Here is an 18,528-nt window from a genome sequence, read left to right as displayed (position 1 = left end):
CCCACTGTTTTCCATCACAGTTTCAGTTTCTAATGCAGGATACATGAACCAGATAGTTTACAGTTAGCATGACCACAGAATGCAGCGGGATATGATTGCGGCATTATTGGTTTATAAAAATTTCCAAAGTAAATTTCCAAAATGTAACTTCCATTTAAAATATGATAAGATTCTCTTCTATTTTTATGTACTATTAGTAACTAGCAAGCAACTGATTATGTTGTTTATATAATGTTATATTGTTTATATCATCTTTCTTTAGCATTAAAGTTTAAGTGTTCATTTTTATATTCATTCATGTTTGGATATTAATCTTTTGGCTTTTGATTTTAGTCCAACAATCCACAAATACAAAAATACAAAATAATAATAATAATAATCAAGAACTTGACATATACTGCAAATAGCAGCATTTGTGTAATCTGAAACTGAATTTCAGCAATAACAAAGTACTCTCCTGACAAATGAACAAATAGTGAACCATTAAAAAGCTGTTTTGATATACACTTAATATATGAGCCAACTGCATATAACTGACCACAGTGGAACCACGACCACAATTTCCTGGAGTACTGCTAAAGAAATCTAAAAGCCCCCCAGAACTTTTCCAACGGAGGAGGATGTTGCTGTGTTCTTCTTACATCACTTACAACCAGGAACATTCTGTTCTTTAAAACAGCTGAATTCCTCCAAAAAGATAAAGTCGGGGACCACCTCTGACCTTCACAGTATTTAGGCAGCTGTAAAACTTATAACTTTGACAGGTTTGGTTGCGCCAGAATGGGAGCTGGATATTTTTCAGTCAAGTGCAGTCTTGTACACGATGGCTCTCTAGGGCCTTTTGCATGATACCACACATAAAGACCATCAGAGAACACTCACAGATGAAAAAGATAGAACATGCTGCACTAAATCTTGTCTGAAAACAGTCCTGATGCATTCAAATCTGCAGTATGAGCAGTCTCACCCTTTCTATATTATCCTTCATCAACAGAATTATGATGTGGAATAAAAACAAGTACGAACTTCTTAAGATCACGCACATATGTTTTGGTTACCAGTTATTTTTATGAGAATGGTTATACCTAAAATACCATTCTAACCATAGTCTGTCTGCTGACTGGAGGAGAACCATCTGTGTGTGGTACCATCACGTTCATTCCTCCAGGCCCCTCGCTGTCCCTGCAGAGTCGATGGGTTGCAGGGATTCCGGGTCCTTGATCCATGCTGGGGCCTTTACTGAGAACATTTGAGCCAGTGGAATTTCCTCTTGCGCAGCCTGCTAAGCCAAAGGATTCCTCAAGATCAGCTAAACATTGAGGAGGCACGTGTATCTCCCTGTGCTTGTGAAAGAGACATAGAAAGAAAGTAAACAGTAAAATATGCAGAGAGCATGAAGCAGGAGAGAAAGACTGCTTATGAGAGGAAGATTATTAAACGCAGAAATATAAAAAAATGTACTTGACTGTTCAAAAATTTGGGGTCAGTCTGATTTTAAAAAGCATTAAAAAAATAAAAATAAGACTTTTATTTAGTAGGATTCATTAAATTTCTTAAAAGTGACAGGAAAGACATTAAAAAAAATATATATATATATTAAGCATCACAACTCTTTTCAGGACTCTTTCATTCTGTGTCATTACATCTGGCTGCCAAGAAGTAAGCAGGATGAAATGTGTATTTTTCCCCTCCTCTGTTTTCCTTCAGGCAGAAAACTCTCTGACTTGAACCACACAAAGACTCTAAACAGAGGCAAAAAAAGGCCAGGTATCAAAGACAGGCTACAGGAACAGAGAATGACTCTCATGGGACAGGAAATTGTGTCCCTAAACTAGAAGTTCAAATGTCAACTGAGCACTAAGAGCTAAAATGACTATAACCCTTCATAGGAAACTACAGCACAGTGTTGGCATGTAGCAGCAATGCTCACTACTAAATCAAATGCATTAGAAAAACTTTAATAAAATAAATCAAAACAGAGGCTGGGCATGGGACTTAAAGTCTAAATGGAGCTTCTAGTGTAATAGTGCAGCTAAAAAGTATAACTGCGAAATGCTATTAAAGACAGTGCAAATTGTGTACATGTCGCCATCTGTTGGATATCATGAGAAATGCAGTTCAGTTGACTTCCAAACAAGTTCAAGTGTCATGGAAACACCTTGGAATACTTAAAAAACACACACACACACACAAACACATACTGAAGATAAGAATTAGAAAACAACTTCAAAAAGTACCAATTGTCTTTTAATCCTACTTTTTTCTTCTGTAAACCTGAATTAAAAATATACAACAAAAATGTAATGTGATCAATTAAAAACATGCTTATTGTACATTATTTTCCTTTGCATAAAAACATTATTTTTCTGGACTCTGCATTTGCGACCGCGGCCAGGTTAGCAAACTGTTAAAATTACACTTGAAGATACTGTATTTGGCTGTGGTGTTTGGCAAAAACCTGAAAAGAGTTTTTTTTTCTTTATATTACAGGATTAAATGTAAACTATATAAAACATACAAATATTTATACTGCAGTATTTCAGTGAAATTATCTCCAATGTAATTATGTGTCAGCATTAATGCTGGTTAGTGATGTGCTTTGCTTGAAAAAAATACTACTAATACAAAATAAAGGTACTACAATCACATACTTGCAAAGATTTATACTCTAATCTTCAACTCAAATTGCAGTATGATGCAGGTCTGCCAATAGTTCGGTTGTGCCTATTTCAACCGTGCCAGACATTAGCACACAACAGGCTGATAAGCTAAAACTAAACAGTACACTCAAAAAAAATTGTTCAAAGTCTGTATATGACATGGTACAAATAAAATGTAAAGCCTTGATGATGTAAAAATAAGCAATCTCAGAGAGCCGTCTCTTTAGATTCTCCCACCGCTGGTGCTGGATGGAAGGTCAGAATTTCAGTGAAGGTGAGTTCTGGGGTCAAGGAGAAAACAGAAGGTACAGAAAAAAGAAACTGGTTATATCTTAACTCTCTGGAATTCTAACATTTTAAAAGTAAAAACACATTTAAGAGTAAAATACTAACTAAATAATGGAACAGTTCACTAAAAAATGGTGCCATCAGAATGAAAGTTCAAAGAGTTGACAAAAACACAATATTTCACAAGTAATCAACATAATTCCATTCCATCAATTAACATCTTGTTAGCCTAAAAAAATAGATGCTTTTGAGAAAAAAATTAATCATTATGATGTTTTAACTTTAATCCATAATTCTGGGCAAAATAGTACATGACTAATCCATTAAACCATTGCTGTGAATTTAAAGTCAATTAAACCTACTTTTCCACTGCTCCACTGACTGCTCTGCCTCATCCAGAGAATGATCATATGGTGGGGCCTCTGTCTCCTCCTCTGGTTCACGAAACTCAGAGAAGAAAGGAAGGGCCAGTCCCTCTGCCGCTGTTATTCTACTTTCAGGGTCCAGGAGCAGCATGCTCTCTAACACATTAATCCCTGAGAAGGAAACAACAAAAAATTATGTGACATTCAAACTGGCCTCATCAAATGCATTTATGAAAGATGTGCTTAGATCAAATAGTAGTTCATGCATTCCTTGGGAAACAAACTAATCAAGGTCATGGGTTTAGTTCCCAAGAAATTCATGAACTAACAAAGTGGTATACCTTGAATGCAATAAAAATTGCTTTAAATAAAACATCTGTCAAATTCGTAAATGTAAATGAAGTTGATAAAAATCTATGGACATTTTGTTTATGACATCAAAATTTTAGGTTAAAATTTTTATGTATGTGTTTCTTTCTATATTGTTGAACCCTTTCAGTCGGTCACTTTCTACATCACGTCGGTGACCGACGTATTGGGAATCCCTACCAACACGCTACAAGTGCTGCCCCCTCCAGTGCCCTGTGTATGCCTCCCGAACTTTTCTATAAGGCAGATGATAGGACTGGGCTCTACACAGAGAAGGTCAACTACTGCTGTTCCTCGAGCAACCCAAACGGTAGGACTTTGATAACACTGGGAAAGCGTGCCCTTCCTACTTGGAAGAGGCACGCTTGAGTCACCTCCTCCCAGAGGGGGCTGAGTGACATTTACCTATTGCACATGTAAGTCTCTGAGATGGCTCAGGCTGCATCATCTAGAGACGGCAGAGCGTAGCATGCAAGGGGAAACACGACCCTAGTAACTGTACCGTGGAAATACACATATGGGATCCCAATAGGGCCACTCATATGGGCACTAGCCTCACACAAGGTTTGAGGAATTCATTGGATGAAAGGCCTGGCACCAGACGCTTATCCACGTCCGGCGTACTGGAGGACTCGACAGGGTTTGCCTGGTTAAGGAAATCTTTGGAGAACTAGGTGTTATGGATGGCGCAAGCCGACTCTGAACCGGGCCTTCTCTATGTCACTAACCATTTGAGGTGAAAACACAGGAAGAAACCATTTCAACACATAGACTATAGAACCTAGCGTATGTGTTCTACAAATATCTGTGGTAGGTGGTAGGAAGTGGTAGAAACCTTGGGGATGTAGCCGTGCTGGGGTCTCAGTTTTGCACTGGAGTTAGCCAACCCAAACTCAAGGCACGATTTGTTGACCGAAAATGCCTGCAGGACCTCCACCCTCTTGATTGAGGCCAATGCAGTCAGGAGTAGTGTTTTCATGGAGATTAACTTCAACTTGACTGACTCCAAAGGCTCCAAGGGAGCAGTTTGTAGGGCTCTTAGCACCAATGCTAAATCCCAAAGGGGTAAGGGGGGGCTAGGAGGATTTAACCTTCTGACCCCCCTACGGAATCTGACAACCAGGTCTTGCTTCCCCACCGGCCTCCCCTCTATGGGGTCGTGGTGTGTGGCGATAGCAGCCACTTAAACCTTAAGGGTGGAGGGGGAAAGCCCATGCTCCAGCCCTTGCTGCAGGAAGGAAAGCATGGCTCTGATCTATGCCCGGCTCCACAACGCTGCCTGGTGGATGGCTGCTGCTGTGTGAGAGGGGGGCGGACGCAGGGGGACACCTTCAGCAACGAGCAGCTCGTCAAACCACTGACAAACCACTCATCCAGCCTCGAAGGACCGGGACGCAGTGGGGATTCCATATGAGACCGTTTGATGTAGCAGAATCTTTTATACTGCTGGCAACCACACACACCTGGTGTGGCTGTCTGCACACCGGATGATTTGCGTAAGACCGTGACCACTGATTGCTTTCTGCAATCACTCGAAGAGAAGAGCAGTAGTGATGCACCACCGCTCGGCTCTGAAGCAAAAAGATGAATGAATGCGATGCACCTGCTGCCTCTTATACCCGCGCTGAGGGGTGTGGCAGCCAGATGCGAATTCTGCATGCAAATGTCCATTGGCTTGTTTAGTTACACTCAAAGTGGATTGGTCTTTCCGGCGAGATTTCCAATTCGTCGGTCACCGATGTGGCGCCGAGAGTGACCGACTAAAAGGGAACAAATATTCAATGCAATATAAAAAAATAATATGATGTAATTATATAATGAAAATAAATAAATAGAAATAATCAAACAATAAGCAAAATGCTTTATAAAATACTTTCACATGGAGTAGTCATAACTATGATATGTGCACTATATAATATATGATAACCCTGATTAAAAATTAAAAAAATATGCATTCATCACCCTTTTGCATTGAGCAAGAAACACTCTTACCTTGTGGGTTAACATTTGGTAACAATATCCGAAGATCTTTCTTTCTAAGTTTTGGTAACTTTGCTATGTAGTGTCTAGCCTAGAAAAAAAAGTGGTTTAGATTTTCACATCTCATAATATATCTAGTGAGAGGTCTACAAACTAGTCTTAGTATGAAAATGTAACTAAAACACACATCTTCAGACTGTAGTTTGGCCGTGAATTCTTTTGTTGGCGTCCCTGTAATCTTCATGATCTCCATCAGCTGATCCAGGTCTGGTGGAAAATGGTCAAGGATTCAAATATACTGGGGTTGAGACTTAGGGAAGTAATCACCACCTCAAAAATACAATGACAAAAATTCTCCTAAATTTGTACATAAAAACCACAGCTTTTCTGCGAGGAAGGATACGGTCATTTCCTCTGAACAGTGGTTTCCCTAGCAGCATCTCTGCCATGATGCATCCGACTGACCAGATGTCCACTGATGGAAAACATTTTATCAAACACAAACATGTCTCTGTATTATCATAAGTTTAAATAGCAATTGTGCAATATATCATCAATCAAGAATTTCTATTATCTTTATGAAAGCAATAAAATAGACTAACACTGATCTTTATTTAGTAACATATGCTTTTAATCACAGTATGGAAAAATATATAAAGTGCATGCAACATAGTACTAACCAGTCTGTGTGTAATGCATCCAGCTAAGAATGACCTCAGGCGCTCTGTACCAACGTGTCACAACATAGCCCGTCATTTCACTGTCTGCTTGTCGTGCTAGACCAAAATCCAGGATCTTTAATATAAGACACCAGGCTTTATCTTGACAAGAGGCATACAGCATAAATATACAATTACCACTTCACACATGCACATGATAGGATACCTTAAGCTCACACTCCTCATTTATTGCCAGATTGCCTGGTTTGAGATCCTGCAGGTTTTAACAGATGAAGTCAGTGGCTTTGCAGTAAGAAATACATGTTTATATTTGACATGTAAAACACCCTTACTCACCCTGTGTATGATTCCAGCAGCATGGATATACTGTGAACACAAAGAGATTTATGACAATATATTTGAGAGAGTAACTATTACTAAAGACTTACAATACTCACTTTAATTTAATTATGCCTAAGCATTAACATACATATAACAACAACCAAAACAACAAAGATAACGAATAAATAAAATCCATCTAAATAAATGAAAAGATAAAGCGAGTCAGTTTAGGATTAATCATGTTAACACCTAACATTGTGAATGGTTAATACAAATTTTGCAGCTAATGCAGCTGTGTTGTCATCTTCAAGTAAGAAGGGCATTTTCTCAGTATTACTGACGACAGCAGAACCAGGTTGTCTGCATACAGCAGGCATCTGAGCTCTGAATGCTGTAGAGTGAGGCCAGGGATATCAGAGCGTTCCAGTGCTGCAGCCAGTTCATTCATGTAGATGCTAAATAGAGTTGGGCTCAGACTGCAGCCCTGCCTTACTCCACGGCCCTGCTGGAAAAACGCTGTTTACTGTATACTCACTTTAAGTCCTCTCAACATCTGGTAGACCAGATACTGGACCCTGTCCTCTGACAGTTTCTCCATTTTCATTAACTTTCCTAGATCAGTACCCATGAAAGGCATGACCAAGTAACTGTGCAAAAGACAGGGAGAATCAGATGATGATCATGCATCCAAGAATCACTATATCAAAAACAATTACAGTCAAAGCACTTGTAAAATACTCACAAGTCATGGAATCTGTCTAGAGAAAGGTCTGCAGTGAAAACATCCAGAAGTCCAATAACCTGTAAGGGTTTAACCAGTGATGTTTTAATACAGGACAGAATGAAGCCTGCAAATCTGTTAATTTATGACAGGGCAGATGAGAAACTCTCATCGAGTGTCAATTTTAGGTGTCTCACATTATCATGTTTCATGTGTTTGAGTAGCCTGAGCTCCCGATAAGCTCTTTTGGCAAACAGGTCAGACTGGAAGGGACGATGGAGTTTCTTGATGGCCACCTTTGCCCCTGTCCTCCGGTCAAATGCATAGCTGAGGAATAAATCACCAGCTGTAAATGCATGCATGTATTTCAAACTAGAGTACATAAATATAAATTTTATTGCCATTGAGTTCCTTGAGCCATTTTAACAGCTAACGCACTAATATCTATTTTAATGTTACTAATGCTTTTTTAACATAGGAAGCAATCAAATAATAACTAATAAAATAATCTTTTTCAAAGTCACTGTAACTATACTTTAGATACTAGTAATGATTCCATTACTAAGTAATATTTATTCAATCTTTCCTTCAACTGCACTTAAGTAGGACAACTAGAATAGATACTAGTAACTATTTAAAAGGTTACAGGTAAAACTGCAATAGGTAAAAGCAACAACTGGAAAACATACAACATTCATGAATGAATAGCTGATATCTGAAACAGATTCCATAGAATTAAATGACAATAAAATGAGTTACCAGTAAAACTGAAATTACTTGTCACTGACTATTGGAATAGAGACTAGTAGCAAAGAAATAAACACTATTATGTACACAAATTGCAAACTAGCGTACATAAATACAGTAGAATTTACAACAAAACAAGCTCGGGCTGACATATTGGTGAATACCACTCTAAAAAAGACACATATATTCCCGCTTCCACTTTAAATGTGCCACTTCGAGTCTCGCGGCTGTGATTTCCAGTTTTCCTGAACACTGCTCATAGAAATCTACCTGTGCGCGTTCAGTGACTGTACGTGCCAGCGTAACCGCTCCCTCTCCACCGTGGCCGTGTGTATGGCAAGCCGTTTTAACATATGTGTAAACCTAAGTAGTAATACCTATTTTAATGTTACTAATACTTCTAAATATGTTAATAAGTTACCAAATAGTGACCAGTATCTTTTCCAATGTTACTAGTAACTATTCTAACTATGCCTCATTCATTCATTCTTTCATTATTACCAAGTATGTTTACACACACAAGGACTTGATGACAGGAGCTATCAGTGCAGAAGAAAGTACAGACATAGTGCAGACATACATAGGAATAACACAGTATGGATGGAATATAAAACTAATATAAGAAAAAAAAATGTAAGCCCTACTATATACAAAAACAGAAGTATAGGAAGAAAAAAAAATAATTGTTTAAATAAATGTACAGATATGTTATAAGTGTGCATATGTGTTATTTTCAAAGTGTGCAGTTTACAAGTGTACAAATTTAGGATTCTGTGTATAAATATGTAATTTGTGATGGACGATTTATAATTATGAAAGTTTAATTGGTCAGGCTGAATATAGCCTGTGGGAAAAAAAATGTTCTTATTCCTGGCTGTTCTGGAAGTCAGTGATCTGTAGCGCTGACCAGAAGGCAAGAGAGTGGGCTGGGTGTGAGGGGTTCAATGTGATTTTCTTAGCTCTTTTCCTCACTCTGGAGATGTAAAGATGTTGGAGGCAGGGCAGAGGGGCACCGATAATACTCTCAGCAGTCCTGACTGTCTGTTGTAGTCTCTTGATGTCTGATTTGGTAGCTGAACCAAACCAGACAGATATGGACGGACAAAGACTCGATGATAGCAAAGAAGAATTGTTTCAGCAGCTCCTGTGGCAGGTTGAATTTTCTAAGCTGGTGAAGGAAGTACAACCTCTGCTGGGCCTTTTAGCAAAAGAGTCTATGTGAGTGTCCCACTTCAGATCCTGAGAGATGGTGTTGCCCAGAATCCTGAATGACTCTACTGCAGCCACAGTGCTGTCCATGATGGTGAGTGGGCAGAGAGCAGGGGGGTTTCTCCTGAAGTCCACGATCATCTCCACAGTTTTGAGTGTGTTAAGCTCCAGGTTGTTAAGACTGCACCAGAAAACCAGCTATCCCAGAAAACTGTCTATTCACTTAATACTATGACAACTTGAATAGATGTAATTATTTTAATAGGTACAAGTAAAACTGGAACAGATATGAACTACAAATAAAAACATACTAATGAATAACACTGAGTATGTTTACACAACAATTGCACTAGAAAGTAAAAAGTTTTCTTCTGTGTTTTTAAAAGGTTTCGCATACGGACAACGTTGTCTATTGTTGTTAAAATGACCTCCGTTCGCACAGATGCACAAAAACGATTAAAAATGATGTGTTATGCATACCAGGTCAGTAGTTGGTGATGTCAGTTTGTAAAGAAACACTACTTATGCACATTTACATATAGACTGAACGCATGTGCATGACATCACTGCTTTCATTTTTAAAAACTTGCACTTTGAAACCTGTTTTCAAAAGTTTGCGTTTTCAGGCCTCCAAAATGCTGTTGCCTTGTAAATGAATGACTAAAACATATAAAAAGTTTTTAGTTGAAAATGCTGTTCAAACAAAGATTCCCATAGAATTCAATGACAATAAAATTTGTTAAAGTAAAAAATGAGATACTTCTCACTCTTGGGATAGTGACTAGTAGCAAAGCAATTATTACTCTTGAATATGCAATGCTAGATTCTGGATGCTAATGGTACAAGTACTTAGTATTCAAATTTAAGTTGGTGGTAAAATTGAAAATATCTTCTAATCATTATTAAATTACATTTACATTTAGCAGACGCTTTTATCCAAACTTACAAATGAGGACAATGGAAGCAATCAAAAACAACAAAAGAGCAATGATATGCAATTGCTATAACAAGTCTCAGTTAGCTTAAAGCAGAACATGTAGCAAGTTTTTTTTATTATATAATAAAAAAAACAAATAGAATAGAAAAAGAATAGAGCAAGCTTGTGTTAGAGGCTTTTTTCATTTTGTTAACTGTATAATAAAAAAGAAAACAAACAGCTTGAATACAAAAAGATTAGAGAAGCTAGAGATTTAAAAAAAAAGAAAACTAGCAGTTAGTAAATGAATAGAGTGCAAGTTTTTTTAAAAGAATAGAATTAGAATAGAGAGTGCTAGAGTAAGAGGGTCAAATAAAGATGGAAGAGATCTGTTTATAGCGGATTATTGAAGATGGCTAAGGACCCAGCTGCTCGGATTGAGTTGGTAAGGTCATTCCACCAGGAGGGAACATTTAATTTAAAAGTCAGTGAAAGTGATTTGGTGCCTCTTTGGGATGGCATAATAAAGTGACGTTCAGGGCATATAAGTCTGAAGTAATGAATTTAATAGGGGTGCAGAGCCAGTGGTGGTTTTGTAGGCAAACATTAATGCCTTGAATTTTATGCGAGCAACTATAGGTAGCCAGTGCAAACTGATAAACAGAGGTGTGATGTGCATTCTTTTTGGCTCATTAAAACTTAATCTTGCTGCCACGTTCTGGATTAATTGTAATGGTTTGATAGAACTGTCTGGAAGACCTGCCAAGAGAGCATTGCAATAGTCCAGCCTGGACAGAACAAGAGCTTGAACAAGGAGTTGTGAAGCATGTTGCGAAAGAAAGGCCTGATCTTATTGATGTTGAATAAAGCAAATTTGCAGGACGGGGCAGTTTTAGCAATATGGTCTGAGAAAGTCAGCTGATCATCAATCACAACTCCAAGGTTTCTGGCTGTTTTTGAAGGAGTTATGGTTGATGTGTCTAAGTGGATGGTAAAATATTAATATTATATTACTATTAATTGCTGCTTATTAATAGTTATTAAGTTAGTTGTTACTTTTAGCTGTGGGGTTGGATAAGGGGTCTAAAATACGGTCATGCAGAATAAGGCATTAATATGTGCTATATAAGTACTAATAAACAGCTAATATGCTAGCAATATGCATGCTAATAAGCAGCTAGTTAATAGTGAGAACTGATCCTTAAAATAAAGTGTTACCACAAGTGTGTTTAATAAATGTTAAAACAGCTTTCCATACAAGAGTTGCTTCACCAAGACAAAATAACCAAGAACATGATTGTCCTTCAGTGAATGTGAGAACTGCTGCATGTTTGTTCTCCTATAGCATTAAAAAAATTAAAACAAGGCTTTGGGAGTCCCATGGATTTTGGTCTTTCACAATATGAACAAAGAAGAATGCTTGTTCCCCTGTTATATGCAATACATTACATAATTTTTTTGGTCTGCAAGTACTTGACACTGTTGAAATCTGCCTTAATATTTTAGGTGCATATCTGAACCTGTGTTAACATGTTACTTGAGTATTGGGCCCCAGGCACAGACATTCCTCCCTAAATAAAAACAATGGGAGCCGCTTCTCACTGAAAAGATCCCAAAAGTCTTTTACAGATACAAAACCTCATCTTCACAGAAATAATCCTAGTTTACAAAATTAGAACACAGCCATGCTATTTGTTTTGTTTATTACATTTGTGCTTTACCTTAGAAATATTGCATATTCATCAGGGACGTTCATAAAAATTATATAAATAATGTCTGAAAATGTCTTCACAGTTGTTGAAACTATGCTGAAAGACATTAAAATTCTGTTAATTATATTTTGAACAAAATCAAAATGGCATTTCAGGAATGGACACAAAGCATACGATAATACAGTCCTCCCTCTGTTGGCTCCAAAATTAAAATGTAAAATGATTTATGCATTGTCCAATTAAACTTTAAAAATGAATTGGTGAAGAGGTGTGGTAAGGAAACAAAGCACTTAACTGAAAATAAAGTACTTTCAGTCAAGTTACTATTTACAAGTAAATGTAGTTGCTGAATTAATAGACTATTTCAGCTACACATGGATTGTGTGTTAAATCTATTATACATACTTATAACTACATGATTTAAAGTGAGAGCCTTTAGGTAAACGATTACATCTGTTTGTGCGTTTAAGCATAGGAGTTTGGTTGATCAAGGGCTTTACTTCCATCTTTCAGACTGAGACCGGTCATGGTTAGACTGGTGGTCTAAGTCATCATTTGTAGCTAGTCAAATATACAGCAATAAACATGCTGGATTTTCATTTAGCACCCTACACATTATCTTACTGCATGTTTTTAACTGGTGGATGGGAGTTTAATGCCTCATTTAATACCTTCACTGACACCTAACCAGCTTCTGCAAGATTATTCTGCTTAAATGAGCAGGTTAGTTGTCATGAAAGTTTTATGATGATCAGGTGACACAGATCTCATTGGCCCACATGGGGGGCTTGCTGTCATATGGGACGAGTACTCGAGCCTCTGCTCCTGATGTATTCCCTTCTTCTCCGGTCTCATCTGTTTCTTCTGAATCCACCACTCCTCCTCTTCCCACCCAGCCTGGCTTTTCAAGACCTTCCTGCACAGAGAACGGCTTTTCCAACACTTTCAGAACTCTCTGGACCTAATGGATTTGAGAAGACGACAAAGTCTTAAATGAAGATTTTTAAGACTATGGAATTTATGCCATAATATCACATCACAAGAGAAATGATAAAGATCACAAATAAAAAAACATGAACTATTAAGAGACATCATAACATTTATAACAACTGTTCAATAATAACATAACTTTTCTCAAAAGTTTGGGGTCCATACATTTTATGAAGTCTCTTATGCTTAGCAAAAAATACAGTAAAATTGTGAAATATTATTACAATTTAAAACAACTGTTTTCCATTTTGATATATTTTAAAATTAAATTTTCAGCAGCCATTACTTGTAAATTCCAGTCTTTAGTGTCACATAATCGTTTCATTCAAATATGCTCATCTCTTATTTTCAAAAAGGTTTTGCTGATCAATATTTTTGTAAAAACTGTGGTACATTTTCATTTTTCTCTGATGAATTTATTTATTTTATTTAAAATATAATTTTTTGTTAAAGTCTTGTAAAACTGTCACTTCTGATAATTATAAATTTAAGTGAATGTGTCCTTGCTGAATAATAATATAAAAAAAACACTTACTGACTCCAAACTTTTGAAAGATAGTGTAATTATAACAAAGGTAGTAATAGCCCCACCTCTGAGAAGTCACCATTTTCAGCTGCCTCTATTGCATTCTGGGCGATGTAGTTTCTGAGTACCACATATGGGTTGTTGTTGTTCATCACATGTACTCTCTCCTTCTGCAGATCTGTCACATCAACCCCTGACTCACACTCACGAGCAAGCCGCTGCCTTCAGAATTGGATTGACATTATATGCAAAAGTACATAGTAGTTAAAAAAAAATCATTTACACAGATCTTAAATTATTAAAACTACTTCTTCATGTCTTCTTTAGGTCTTTTTGGTTTCAAATAACAATGCTTTATAATACATTTTACACTGCCAACAGGAAATGAAAGCAATTCGATCAAAATAATTCATAACATCCTTTCTGTACCTGTATTTTCTGATCCAGCAGGACCAGTCTTCTGTCTGTTTGGCCCTTAGTTGCTCTGCAGTGGTGTCCATCAGTTCCTTCAATCTTGAGAGCCTTTCCAGCTGACGGGCGACTGTCTTCCGGTCCGAAATCATCTGGAACAGTGCAGGGTTACTCTGAGCCATGGACAGCAGCATTGCAAGTTCACTATATTGAAGGAAAGAAAACATCACTGAACAGAAATATGCAAATAAAGATATTTAACCATTTCTTTTTCATTTTAAACCATATTATTTTAATTCTACTATTATAGTATTTATTAATATTTTCATTTTTATATTTTTTTCAGTCTTCACTTTAATTTTACTTTACGTTTTGCTAATTTTATGTTCTTTTGATACTTAGTTTTTATTCCTTTTAAATTATTTCTATTTCTAGATTTTTTTTCATTTTTGTATTTCATTTAGTTGTCAAGGCTACATTTTACAAGTCAAATATTCAATATTTATATTTTATTTTAACTTAATTTCAATTTACAAATACTTTACTCTAACACTGATTATTTTAGGCAAATTTGAAGGCCTGCCGAATACTTTTTGCTCTCAACAGCAGTCCAAAAATCTATCCCCATCTCAAAGTAGACAGTGGGAACTGTGTGACATTTAGTCGGTGGGTGGTAAATAGATTTTTTTAAGAGCTAAAAGAAATAGTTCACCTGGGCTTTCTACATAGTAAACTATGCACAACTTTGATCATTATACACCATTAATAATTTTTTTACTGTTAATGTTAAACATTTCTAAACACATACACTACTATTCAAAGGTTTGAGATCAGTTATTTTTTTTAAACAAAATTAATACAATTTTTCAGAAAGGATGCATTAAACTGATCAAAAGTGACAGTAAAATTAAGCACCAATACTGTTTTCAGCATTGATAATCATAATAAATGTTTCTTGAGCACCAAATCAGCATATTACAACAGTTTTTACTGTATTTTTGATTAAATAAATGCAGACTTGGTGAACTCTTGGGATGTGTTTTAAAAACATTTACACTTCTTTCTGACCTCAAAATTTTGAATGGTAGTGTACATGAGAATATACACTGAGGTGTTACCGTGGATCCATGGTGGGTCTGTTTGCAGCTTTGAGCTCCTCTAGAGAGGCACACTGCTGCAGGAGAAGCTCTGCAGCTTGTTTTATAGCCTGGCTTTCATCTTCCCCCTCCTGCTGTGTTGGGCAGGAAATCTGACTCAAGCTGCGGAAAGTGTTTGTGAAATCTGCTCCTAAGAGGAGGAAAAGGTAGAGAGAAATCAGAGGTATAATCATCTACCATCTGAGAGAATAAGCATCTACCGTCCTGAAATTATTCCCCTTTTCTAACACATTTGACACATCAAGACTGACATTTTACAGAACCATGAAAAACACAATTGCTCCAGGATGATTGTTACACTATCTTCATACCAGTGTTATGCATTGTCTGCAAAAGTTCTGTGATAAGCATCTCGTCCTCTGGTTCCTCCATCCTCAGCAGACCCAGTTTCTTCCTCATGTTGCTCAGATAGAATCCATTGTAAAGAGGCAGATACTCATCCAGCACCTGTTCGGCCCGGTCCGGAGGTAGATCAGGTACCAGGGCTTCAGCGAGCCGAGCTAAATTCCAGCGGCAGATGGCCGGCTGGGCTTGGTAAGAATACCGCCCTGAAGTATCGGAGGCATTACAGATGAAATCTGGGTCAAAACTAGAAAAAAAAAAAAAAAGAAATTAATGTTCATGAATGATTGTTCATTAATGCAAATGACTGTTGAACAGTCTGAATAACATTTGAGGTTTATGTCAGACTTTACCGGTCCATGAAGCCGAAAGGCCCATAGTCCAAAGTCAGGCCCAGGATGCTCATGTTATCAGTATTGAGGACTCCATGACAGAAACCCACACACTGCCACTGAGCCACCAGCCTCGCTGTTCGTAAAGTCACCTAGTAATAATAAAAAAAAAATTTAAAAAAAAATGGGTAACACTTTATTTTAAGGTGTGCTTGTTTTTACACGTTCCATGTACTTACTATAATAATAACAATAAATTATGCATAATTACATGCAAGTAACTCTAACCTTAACCATATAGTAAGAACATGTAGTTAATTAATATTACTCAGTACTTAAATGTATAATTACACTGTAAAAAGGACACCTTAATATAAAGTGTAACCGAAAAACGGCATTCAAGCACATATAGAAAAGCACAATAAAGATGCAAAGTTACTAATCAAAAGGAATATTACAAATCAAACAAACAGTCAGAACAAGGGCACACATCTGTTCTCATTATATCCTATCAAAATGGCAATAAATAAATATTTTAGTAGAAAATGCAATAATAATTAAAAATATTGTGTTACTATTTATCCTTATTAGTAAGTCACAAATAAATTGAACTGTACAATAGTTCTATTTAATGAAAATGTATTTTTTTATTTATATTAGCTCATTTAATCACTGCACAGAGCTAACATGCTCTAACATAGTCTTAGTGGATAAGAAGCTAAATCTGATGATGGTAGCCTGCCACAGTCATTCAGGTAAATAAGGTCATTGAGGATAAGAAGATGATCGAAGACCAACAAGCAACTGCAGGAACTAAAAATAAAAAAAAAAGGTCTGTGTTTCAATGGATCAATACCACAGCCACAGCACTAACAAAATTATTAAAAGCAATGAATAGATCTCAGTCTACCTCTCTGAAGAAAGCAGTATTCCTCTCAATGCGGTCTGAGTGATTCTGATGGATCTCTGGGTAGAAGGTCTCAATGACATAATCCAGCATCTGGGTTCTGATCTCATCGTGGCCATAGCTGGGACCTTGGCGGCCAGTGAATTCATCAGCGCGTTTGAAGATCTCAAATGATCCAAACCTACATCAACAATCAGGTCAACATATTAACATCTAGAACAATGACAGACCTTTACAAGTGGCATTATTTCACTGATAGATAAAAACTAAAGTATTATAAGTCAAGGTCAAAAAGAGATAGCTGAGACTTGTTGTTATTGTTAGCTAAAACTATTTTCTTTTTCAGTCATTTAATGAAAAATGTAAAGTTGAAATGAAAGAAAACATGAATATTTGATAAAAAAAAAAAAATTATAAAATTTTCCTTGAATACTAACTAAAAATAAGTTTAAGAACTAAAATTACTAAAACCAAAAAAAATAAAGATAAAAATAAAAATCAATATTTAAAAAAAATTGAAAATAATAAAAACCACATAAAATTACTAAAACATAAAAATACTAAAAAGAAAAAAAAAAAATGCTATATATATATATATATATATATATATACACACACACTTCCTTGAGAAAGCATTTAGGAACAAAAAAACAACATAAGGTTACCTAATAAAGCTGGGAGCAATGCGCAAGACCACAGAGCATCTTTCCATGCGTGGATGGCCATCATAGTTGATATCCCTCATGACTCGAGAATCTGACGTCACTACTGATCCAGCTCTTGTGGTCGGGACACCCAAGGCAAAAACCGCCTCGCTGCACAGGAACTCACGTATGCTGGAGCGCAAAACCTTTCTCCCATCTGCCTGCCTAAAAAAAACACAAAAGACAAAATCTTAAGGAAAGAAAAGAAAAGAAAAGTGGAATTGGCATATCCATTTTAAATGTGAACAGTCAATGAGAATATCACATCATGATGTGGCAGATAAAATGTAGCAGGCCTACCTAGAGTATGGCGTCAGTCCAGCACCCTTCACCTGGATCTCCCAGCGTCCAGTGGGATTCTCATGCAGTAACTCTGAGCTCTGATCCACCGGGGCTTTCACTTCTCCCAGATAACATGCAGCTCCGTCCCCAAGCTGTCCTGCAAACTGTCCAAACTGGTGTCCGCAGTAGCAATGGGCAGCAGGCTCTGATCCTGACATCACTTTAGAGCCACTGAGATACTCTGGGCCCAGTGGATCCTTCAGAACCTCATCAGCATCAAGACCCAGCAGTGCCAGAGCTGGACCTGAAACTGCCGCAAACTTTGGGTTCTTCAGAGGGGTGGGTTGGACTCTAGAGAAGCAGGCCCCTCGGACCTGTCGGACCCCTGGTTCGGTGGACGGGTCCAGTGGAAGTTTTTTAAGAGCAACATTGTCAAACTCCAGTCCCTCAAGGCAAGAGCGGCTTGTGCTTATTCCCATGTCGTCCATCCCCGCATGTGATAGCGATCTACGCAGAATAACACCGGAACATGAGCTATAAAGACGTGCTAAACGCGCTCCAGCGGAAGCCATTCACATCCTACTGATGTCTAACAAAGCTTGTTAGTTAAGGAGACTAGGAAAAAGTGACAGTCATCCTTACGTAACTGCAAAGAGAACCAAGCTGCTCTTAAATGCCCACGGAAATCTGGTCCGTCGTTGTTTTTGTTCCCCCTAGAAACAAACACAGTAAGTTACACAGGATTCAAACAGACATTAACTCAGTCCCCATTTACTTTAACCGAAAATTTAATTTTACGAAAATGAAATTTAATGCAGTGTTTACCAAACATTTTTGTCAGCCAAACCCCTTTGATAAAATATTTAATTGGAATCTCTGATGAAGATAAAATGTCAGTAATTTAACAAC

General features: G+C 37.1%; 2 protein-coding genes across 4 annotated transcripts; both read right to left on the bottom strand.

The window, feature by feature from the left end:
* Positions 1-2,225: 2,225 nt before the first annotated feature.
* On the bottom strand, positions 2,226-7,761 carry LOC109109058 (mitogen-activated protein kinase 12-like). The gene is made up of 11 exons (XM_042744259.1): positions 7,582-7,761; positions 7,406-7,464; positions 7,199-7,310; positions 6,679-6,708; positions 6,548-6,595; positions 6,343-6,457; positions 6,066-6,137; positions 5,850-5,929; positions 5,675-5,753; positions 3,311-3,484; positions 2,226-2,941 (listed from the first exon to the last, which is right to left on the bottom strand). The coding sequence occupies exons 1-11, from the start codon at positions 7,744-7,746 to the stop codon at positions 2,868-2,870; spliced, it is 1,008 nt and encodes a 335-aa protein (XP_042600193.1). The 5' UTR covers positions 7,747-7,761; the 3' UTR covers positions 2,226-2,867.
* Positions 7,762-11,468: 3,707 nt separating this feature from the next.
* LOC109109062 (protein adenylyltransferase SelO-1, mitochondrial-like) lies at positions 11,469-18,399 on the bottom strand. 3 transcript variants are annotated; one of them, XM_042744257.1, is made up of 10 exons: positions 18,267-18,399; positions 17,638-18,126; positions 17,299-17,502; positions 16,637-16,814; positions 15,748-15,878; positions 15,364-15,641; positions 15,014-15,182; positions 13,914-14,099; positions 13,550-13,706; positions 11,469-12,929 (listed from the first exon to the last, which is right to left on the bottom strand). In XM_042744257.1, the coding sequence occupies exons 2-10, from the start codon at positions 18,105-18,107 to the stop codon at positions 12,711-12,713; spliced, it is 1,992 nt and encodes a 663-aa protein (XP_042600191.1). In that variant the 5' UTR covers positions 18,108-18,126; positions 18,267-18,399; the 3' UTR covers positions 11,469-12,710. The 3 variants fall into 3 exon arrangements, with proteins under 3 accessions (XP_042600191.1, XP_042600190.1, XP_042600189.1); XM_042744256.1 differs by having other exon boundaries at positions 18,262-18,356; XM_042744255.1 differs by having other exon boundaries at positions 17,638-18,332.
* Positions 18,400-18,528: the final 129 nt, after the last annotated feature.

Source organism: Cyprinus carpio, chromosome B18 (genome assembly GCF_018340385.1).
Source record: "Cyprinus carpio isolate SPL01 chromosome B18, ASM1834038v1, whole genome shotgun sequence".
Classification (NCBI taxonomy): Eukaryota; Metazoa; Chordata; class Actinopteri; order Cypriniformes; family Cyprinidae; genus Cyprinus; species Cyprinus carpio.
Note: the sequence above shows the minus strand (reverse complement) of the source record. Positions and strands in the feature narration are given on the sequence as shown.

Bases quoted from the DNA above. Each gene is read 5' to 3' on its own strand.
- LOC109109058 (XM_042744259.1), bottom strand. From the start codon at position 7,746: ATGCATGCATTTACAGCTGGTGATTTATTCCTCAGCTATGCATTTGAC. The intron at 7,465-7,581 runs GTGAGACACCTA...AAACCCTTACAG, and splicing joins AACACATGAAACATGATAAT to GTTATTGGACTTCTGGATGT. The intron at 6,138-6,342 runs GTTAGTACTATG...GTTTTCCATCAG, and splicing joins GATGCATTACACACAGACTG to TGGACATCTGGTCAGTCGGA.